Below are 9,545 nucleotides of genomic sequence, written 5' to 3'. Positions count from 1 at the left end.
ATTCTTATTCTTCTAATTCTTATTATACAACTTGATTTAGTCGTGTGCAAGGAAAAATTGTATAATATTGATAAAGGAAATGGATACATTTAGATTCAGAAAAGGGAATGGCCCTTGTGTATTTTCAGTGTCCATTAGAATGAGTTGAAGTCGAGATGTTGAATCCATCCAACCATGTGATGTTACACTCGACAGACGTGTGAAACTGCACCGCTGTCTTCCCGGTTAGAAACATACACAGATTTGTACTAGTGCATAATGCGCAGTTCTGTCGCCAAGACAACCGTTTCTGTGGATGAAGTCATTGTTACGCTGATAGTTGCTATAGTTACAACCTAGAGAGGGCGCTGCGGAGGGGCTATGTACGTAATATGACGCAGGGTGGGGGCGTGCTCGCGATGCGCGCTGCGCAAGGCTGGTTGTTGTTCCCGCAGAGAGGCGAGAAGATGGCGGCCGTGTCAAGCGGAGGTGCAGCTGGGTCCGCTGCGGCCGGGATTACGCACTCTACCCGACCGGCCCACGCAGGCATGGGCGCCCAGAACCGACCACAGCCATCCTCTGGGATCAGCCACTCCAATCGACCGGCCGCGGGGTGCATCACCAACCCCGGCCACCCCTCGTCCGGCAGGCCCCCCCTAGCCCGAGTGGGCTACTACGAAATCGAGCGGACCATCGGCAAGGGAAATTTCGCCGTTGTTAAATTAGCAACACACATCATCACCAAAGCAAAGGTAGGATGGTTAATACAAGGCTTTTGAAGGGGATCAATTCCAGGTTGTCAACGATTTGACCTAATTTGACTGTTATCGCTGTCACTCTCATCCAGGCTGAAGATTGGGCCTTCGGGCTGAGAGCGAGTAACGTTACAACGGCTAGACCGCTTTTGGTCGCAGTGCGGGGGTGTAAACATGGGGTATCATAAGCAATCATTCGCCTTGTAGTTTTTCACATGATAGAACCAGTTCTCATGTAACAAGGGCAGCGGGGGTGACTTGTCTACGAAGGTGAGGTTACCGCTGGGATGAAAGAGAGGAGAGGGGCGCTTCGAGCGTGGACTGCGATCGTTAACTAACCAGCTATTTTGGGCATTATGTATTAACTAGGTAGAATCACAAGCATCATGTCATCAGTAGTTTACACGTATCATTTGCAAGCAACTAGATATATATTTGTGATATTTTGAAGTGAATGCGCCTTTGGCAAGCTAGTTAAGTTCGCTTGGTAGGTAACTAAAATAACAAACCTGCTTGACAGGCAGTAAACATATAACTGGCTGGCCATATCTCATCCCTAAAAATGTGTTCACTAACAACGTATTTTCTCACTGAAAAAGCTCATGTTTTTCATTTTCTCATGGTGTATTTATTTGATTTAGTGGTTTATTCAAGGGGTGGTATTTTAGTTTTTGAGTATAGAGTATAGGCAGAGGCGATGGGAAAATTTGCAGACTCAGATATGTCATAGCTTATTGATATCCCTTTGAGTGTGCTTATGCTGTTGCATAGTGTGGGCGTCTGTAGGCAGATGCATTGCTGGTGGATAGTCACTGTCTGCTTGACACTTGTTTTTCAATATTGAAACAAAAAAACAATTAAGGTAGTTGCAACTTTTACCTACATATCATTTCTCATCCTTATAGTTGAGAGACCTTAGCATGAACAGTAAACTACTTTTTTATCCACATTTTGCCTTTACACAAATTACCATTTTATTTTCCCAGGTATCTTATTGAGAAGCGGTTGCATCCCTCCGCACCTCTCTGATTCAGAGGGTTTGGGTTAAATGCGGAAGACACCTTTCAGTTGAATGCATTCAGTTGTACAACTGACTAGGTATCCCCCTTTCCCTTTCAATGTTTTTCTCTCAATAGCGACTTGGGTGGGCAAGGAGTAGAGCAGGCCAATTGATAGCCTACCCACTCTGGCCATACTTTTAAGCCTGTGCCAGTGCCACTAAGCTGACATATCTCCTAGTAATAAGACTGTGGATCTGCAACACGCTCATGGAATCGAACTGAGGCCAGTCATCAGAGAGGGATAAACAGAAGGCTACCTGTAAGGACATCACGATTGTAATGTGTGTGTAGAAGACCGAGAACACTTGACTACTTCTATGTGTGTTGTGTGAGGGAGGCTGACTATTCTGATAGATTAACTCACATGGTGACATGGAACATATTCAAAAACATATTAGGCTGTAGCCTAAGCAGCTTAAACTAATCTACAGAACTTGTGAAAATGTATTTATAGGGAACCACATATTATTGCTTCAAAGTTACTTAACGATTCATTGATAAAACACTGACCACTAAAAACTACAATCTCTCCATTATTAGGCCACGTTTTTTGTTGAGTGATACTTTTGCGAAGGGGGACTCCACACAGGCCCTGATATTTTGCGTTCTACTGGATTGGTAGAATGGATTGCATTAGTGCAATTTGAAAATGACCCTTTCTAGGCAGAGGTCATCGTCATTGTGATAATTTACATTTGATTTCTCTCATTTTATAAATGTATAATTAAATAGGCCATGCTGAATCACAGGGGCAGGTCAACACATGAATGGATCTTTTTCCTGGTTGATGTACATTGGGTTGTTATTTTACCTGACATGCATATGGTCCTCTTTTTAGCTGGTTCTTTGTAGAACTTTGACCCGGAGTTGTACAAAATTGGGTGTTACTCTACTCCAACGATTAAGGAAAACCTAGTTTGTTTTTACTTGGTTATCTTTAATTCATCTCTCCTCGTTTGTCTTTCAAGCTCCCACATGGGTTTGTATTTTCCTCATATCCAATAAGGAGGGGACTTTCAGCTTGTGGTGTCTCAAATAGAACCAAGTTCTATTTTAGCGCTTGGCTGCGCAGACGCTCATTCACGAGCGTGAATGATGTGGGTGAAATGATTGAATAACATGTATGTGTACATTTATTTTGTGGCCAGTGTGGTTTCTGTGTAATGTTTAGAGGAAGTAGCTGGTCCAAGTATGATTGTTTTGGGTTTGTCATTAAATGTACCACCACCCAAAACCTTTTTTCCCCCCCTATTTTTTTATCCCTCCAATTGCATCTTATGAAGCATGTCATGCTTCAGGTTCACCTGGTTTGAATGTACAATTTAAATGGGACTAGGTAATGTTTAAAAACAAATAGATGCTTAAACATATGAAACCAGTGCCTTGGTGCTGCCTTCTCACCAACTCACGATTATAAACACTGATATTTCTGGTCATGTTTATGAAATTCAAAGTAAACAAAAAAAGTTGCCTCTTAAAATAAAAAAAACAGTTGTTTTTGACAGGCAATTTCATACTAGTGCATACCAGTGCATTCGGAAAGTATTCAGACCCCTTGACTTTTTCTACATTTTGTTGCGTTACAGCCTTATTGTAAAATGGATCAAAAACAACAACATCAATCTACAAACAATACCCCATAATGACAATGCAAAAACAGGTTTTTAGAAATTTGGCATATCTATTAAAAATAAAAAAACATATTTAAATAAAGTATAATTATTCTGACCCTTGCTATGAGACTCGGAATTGAGTTCATGTGCATCCTGTTTCTGTTGATCATCATTGATGTTTCTACAACTTGATACCTGTGGTAAATTCAATTGATTGGACATGATTTGGAAAGGCACGCACCTGACAATATCAGGTCAGACAGTTGACAGTGGATGTCAGAGCAAATACCAAGCCATGAGGTTGAAGGAATTGTCCGTAGAGCTCCGAGACAAGATTGTGTCGAGGCACAGATCTGGGGAAGGGTACCAAAAACTGTCTGCAGCATTGAAGATCCCCAAGAACACAGTGGCCTTCATCATTCTTAAATGGTTGAAGTTTGGAACCACCAAGGCTCTTCCTAAAGCTGGCTGACCGGCCAAACGGAGCAATTGGGGGGGAAGGACCTTGGTCACTCTGACAGAGAGCCTTCCAGAAGGATAACCATCTCTGCAGCACTCTACCAATCACACCTTTATGGTAGTGGCCAGGCGGAAGCCACTCTTCAGTAAAAGGCACATGACAGCCCGCTTGGAGTTTGCCAAGAGGCACCTAAAGACTCAGACCATGAGAAACATTTTTCAGTGGCAGGGACTGGGAGGCTAGCTGACTGGGGCAAAGGTTCACCTTCCAACAGGACAACGACCCTAACACACAGCCAAGACAACATTTTGGCTTCGGGACAAGTCTCCGAATGTCCTTGAGTGGCCCAGCTAGAGCCCGGACTTGAACCCGATCTCTGGAGAGACCTGAAAATAGCTGTGCAGCGATGCTCCCCATCCAACCTGACAGCTTGAGAGGATCTACAGAGAAGAATGGGGGAAACTCGCCAAATACAGGTGTGAATTATTTTGAATTTAACCTTTTATTTAACTAGGCAAGTCAGTTAAGAACAAATTCTTATTTACAATGACGGCCTAGGAACAGTGTTAACTGCCTTCTTCAGGGACAGAACGACATATTTTTACCATGTCAGCTCGGGGATTCGATCTAGCAACCTTTAGGTTACTGGCACAATGCTCTAACCACTAGGCTACCTGCCGCCCCAACTTGTAGCGTCATACCCAAGAAGACTCGGCTGTAATCGCTGCCATTGCAGCTTCAACAAATTACTGAGTAAAGGGTCTGAATTCTTAGGCAGGTAGCCTAGTGGTTAGAGCAACCGAAAGGTTGCTGGATCGAATCCCCGAGCTGACAAGATAAAAATCTGTCGTTCTGCCCTGAACAAGGCAGTTTAACCCACTGTTACCCTGTAGGCCGTCATTGTAAATAAGAATTTGGTCTCAACTGACTTGCCTAGTTAAATACAGGTTAAACAATTAATAATAATAATAACGATACCACAGCCACCACACTGCCACCCCCCCCAGGTCAAAGTCTGAGTCTCTTATTACTGGTAACCTTGCAGCGTTGGACTTTCACCCTGTGTGGTGACCGTCTCCAGATGATGAGAACGTTGAGCAGCAGGGCTGAAGACCTCCCAAATGCAGCGGTGCGTAGTGTTGCCGCTGAAAGGAACACGCAAAGAAAACCAACAACATGGGTTGAATAAAAAAGATGCAGACTTATTTGTGTGATCTTGTGATGCTCACTGCACACGTTAACCTCCACATAAGGGAGCTTGATTGGAGTAGAAGGTCAACCCTCTACAACAGGGAACCCAGCGGGCTAAGCTGATAGAGATGACGTTGTGGTTGTGATGATGATGATGTTGACCATCTTTAACTGGCGGAGATGTGAATGTTTTTGATGTCAGTGTTGGCAAGTGTTTCCCCCCCCCTCATACTAGAACAATGTCACACTGATCATCTCTTGCTCATGCACAGCAGAATACAGGCACGTGCATGCTACACGGTCACTCACATGCACGTGCTTGTTAGCACCCAAACCAACCCTATCCACAATCCCACTCATGCTGACTCATACTGACTGTCATATGTTTAGATGCACTGTGTGTGTGTGTGTGTCTTGGGGGGGGTCTTGGTCTAGTCTCCTCTCAGACGAGGACACAGCCCTGGTGAGCATTGCTCCTGAGCCAAGTGGCTTTGGGCCTGACTGACTGAGGCAGTAAAGATTCAACTTTGACTATTCTCATTGCAGACGGCTGAGATGGTGTCTTTATGGCTGTGTCTTTTTAAAACGCTCTCACCTGTTAGACTACTTACTGGTATCCCATGTGATATTGTTAGAGGTTAGGCTAAATCCACACATGACACCATCACCAATGCGTTCCATTTGGTATGTGTTAAACTCCTTGTTTTGTTCTTAACTTCTATTAGACTTTTTGATCCATCATTTTTATTCCATCTTCGATCTCCAGATTGCGTTTTTGGTTTTTCATATTTGCCTCTCTTGAGCTCTCTGCAGTAATACGCTGCTATATAAAACGTAAAAGGAATTTCATGACGGCAAAGTCATCAAACTTGAAAAGTCCTCTTGTCCGCATTCCTTTGATGTAATTGTCAGCAGCACAGTCGTGTTGTTTAGAGTGGCTTGTCCCAAATAATCACAGTGTTGGAGGCCTATCTATCTCTCCTGTTCATTTTGTAGGCCTCTTGCCACTTGTCTTTTCCTGGTTGCTAAGTCTCAGCAGTGGCGCGGTGCTATGGTTAGGTCAACAGTCGTGTGATCGCGGGGGCTATATGACACTTCAGCTTAACTGACTCTCTGTATCCATATCTTTCAATGGAAAATTCCAAAGTAATGCAGGCCAGACACGTCATCCCTCCAAGTAGATTACTGTAACTATAACTGTATATGTCAAGAACCAGCCAGTAGTTCCAACTACAACTGGCCATTTGAATTGCGTGTGTGAGGAAATGAGTTGTGCTAGTCATTCGGATAGCTTGTCCAAACTCCTCTGTGTGCTCAGCTTATCGGGCTTGCCAAATGATGTTCTATCAAACATGATGCTGGCACCAGCTTTTATAGGCCAGCATAGCACTCTCTCCCAGTTTTGATTTCGCACCCAATTTCCTTATTTTGAGACCATTTGCATGGAAAGGGACTTGATGTTCCCAAAGAATTTGAGTTTGTGGCGTGAGACCGGGAGTGTGAACTCACAATGCCTCATGACCTTACTCCCTCATTTGGGACTTTCTGTTTTTACTGTATAATACGTTGTGTGTTTTTCAAGTGTGTCCTTGCTCCAGATGTTGGCATCGTACCCACGATGCGGGGGGGGGGGGGGAGTTTACATCAACACAGCTGGATGACTGCCAGAGCAATAATAGCCCAATGAAGCTTAAAATACCACAGAGATGGACATGCACACAGCCCTACTGAGAAAGATGGACCCACCACACACACACACACACACACACACACACACACACACACACACACACAGGGTTCAATGCTAGAACACCATGTGCCTGGCTCTTCCTTTTCCTGTCCGCTAGCCGGAAATGGGCCGCAGCTTGCTTTCATATGGCCCCATTCTATTATCTCGGCCAAGAACAGAGAGGGGGAAGAGTAGCTTCAGAAATAACTAGTATTCCCAGAAGGCGAAGCCAGCTAACAAGGATGTTTAAGCACGTGTAAGAGCAGGTTTTCGTGTCATTCTCAACAGATCACCCCATTACACTGTTAGGCTAATTTATTCATTAGCCTAAAACCTGACGTCGAGCTGACACATCACAGTTGTTGGTAAAAGAAAGCACCGCCAGAATTGGTTAGATCAGCATGGTGTCAAACTCAATCCCTGGAGGGTCGTGCGTTTGCGAGTTTTCGCACCTCCCTTGTACTTGATTAATCAATTAAGGTAATTGATTAGTTAGGAACCCCTCACCTGGTTGTCTAGGTCTTAATTAGACACGAAAGGAAATAACAAAACCAAGCAAACACAGTGCCTTCAGAAAGTATTCATACCCCTTGACTTATTCCACATGTTGTTGTGTTACATTTATTTTAAAAAACTATTCTCAGCCATCTACTCATAATACCCTATAATGACAAAGTGAAAACATGTTTTTAGAATTTCTTACTAATTTATTGAAAATGAAATACAGAAATATCTAATTTACATAAGTATTCACACTAGAGGTCGACCGATTTTATGATTTTTCAACTCCGATACCGATTATTGGAGGACCAAAAAAAGCCGATACCGATTAATCGGCCGTAATTTATTTATTTATTTGTAATGACAATTACAACAATAGTGAATGAACAATGAACACTTTTATTTTAATATAATACATAAATAAAATCAATTTATTCTCAAATAAATAATGAACATGTTTGGTTTAAATAATGCAAAACACAGTGTTGGAGAAGAAAGTAAAAGTGCAATATGTGCCATGTAAAAAAAGCTAACATTTAAGTTCCTTGCTCAGAACATGAGAACATATGAAAGCTGGTGGTTCCTTTTAACATGAGTCTTCAATATTCCCAGTTAATAGGTTTTAGGTTGTTGTTATTATAGAACTATTTCTCTCTCTACCATTTGTATTTCATAGACCTTTGACTATTGGATGTTCTTATAAGCACTATAGTATTGCCAGCCTAATCTCGGGAGTTGATAGGCTTGAAGTCATAAACAGCGCTGTGCTTCAAGCATTGCGAAAAGCTGCTGGCAAACGGAGGAAAGTGCGGTTTGAATGAATGCTTACGAGCCTGCTGCTGCCTACCACCGCTCAGTCAGACTGCTCTATCAAATATCAAATCATAGACTTAATTATAATAAACACAGAAATACGAGCCTTGGGACATTAATATGGTCAAATCCGGAAACGGTCATTTCAAAAACAAAACATTAATTCTTTCAGTGAAATACGGAACCGTTCTGTATTTTATTGAAACGGGTGGAAACCCTAAGTCTAACTATTGCTGTTACATTGCACAACCTTCAATGTTATGTCATAATTATGTAAAATTCTGGCAAATGAATCACGGTCTTTGTTAGGAAGAAATGGTCTTCACAGTTCGCAACGAGCCAGGCGGCCCAAACTGCTGCATATACCCTGACTCTGCCTACACTGAACGCAAGAGAAGTGACACAATTTCAGGCAACGCATTGATTATATGCAATGCAGGACAAGCTAGTTAAACTAGTAATATCATCAACCATGTGTAGTTAACTAGTGATTATGTTAAGATTGATTGTTTTTTATAAGATAAGTTTAATGCTAGCTAGCAACTTACCATTGCTCCTTGCTGCCTGCACTCGCGTAACTAGGGGTGGGCAGCCTGCCACGCAGTCGCCTCGTGGATTGCAATATAATCGGCTATAATCGGCGTCCAAAAATGCTGATTACCGATTGTTATGAAAACTTCAAATCGGCCCTAATTAATCGGTCGACATCTAATTCACACCCCGTTGGCATCAATTACAGCTGTGAGTCTTTCTGGGTAAGTCTAACAGCTTTGCACACCTGGAATGTACAATATTTGCCTGTTATTCTTTTCAAAATTCTTCAAGCTCTGTCAAGTTGATTGTTGATCATTCATAGACAACAGTTTTCAAGTCTTGTCATAGATTCCATGGCACCGGAGGAGATGGCTGCTGTTTTTCTATTGTGTTTTTTTGTGTGTTAATTTTAACTTATTTTGTACATAATGTTTCTGCCCCCATCTCTTATGACCGAAAAGTGCTTCTGAATATCAGGACAGCGATTACTCACCTCGTACTGGACAAAGATTTTCTTTAACGAGTCGGACGCAAAGGATTTACTTCAGACACCCAACAAGGCCCAAATCCCAGTCATTCGCATGAAGAAGAGACCGAGATATCAGGGACGTAGGTCGGGGTGCCTTGTAAGGATCCGACGGCGTGTGTGTAATCCCTCTCTACCATCAATCCTATTAGCCAACGTGAAATCATTGGATAACAAATTGGATGAGCTCCGATCAAGATTTTTTTTAAATGGTACCCGCAAAACACCAGTCTCAACATCAACAGTGAAGATGTGACTCCGGGATGTTGGCCTTCTAGGCAGGATTCCTCTGTCCAGTGTCTGTGTTCTTTTCCCCATCTTAATATTTTATTTTTATTGGCCAGTCTGAGATATGGCTATTTTCTTCGCAACTCTGCCTAGAA

At 42.6% G+C, this 9,545-nt stretch overlaps 1 protein-coding gene across 4 annotated transcripts in view; it reads left to right on the top strand.

Moving 5' to 3' along the window:
- The first annotated feature begins 411 nt into the window (after positions 1 to 411).
- Positions 412 to 9,545, top strand: part of LOC139547840 (serine/threonine-protein kinase SIK3 homolog) — a 49,584-nt gene continuing 40,450 nt past the window's right edge. For all 4 annotated transcript variants that reach the window (XM_071356967.1, XM_071356966.1, XM_071356965.1 and 1 more), the window contains exon 1: positions 412 to 731. In XM_071356967.1, the coding sequence (XP_071213068.1) occupies positions 447 to 731 (285 nt within the window). In that variant the 5' untranslated portion in view covers positions 412 to 446. The remainder of the gene's footprint in view (positions 732 to 9,545) is intronic.

The sequence above is a fragment of the Salvelinus alpinus genome, chromosome 21 (genome assembly GCF_045679555.1).
Source record: "Salvelinus alpinus chromosome 21, SLU_Salpinus.1, whole genome shotgun sequence".
NCBI lineage: Eukaryota > Metazoa > Chordata > Actinopteri > Salmoniformes > Salmonidae > Salvelinus > Salvelinus alpinus.
Note: the sequence above shows the minus strand (reverse complement) of the source record. Positions and strands in the feature narration are given on the sequence as shown.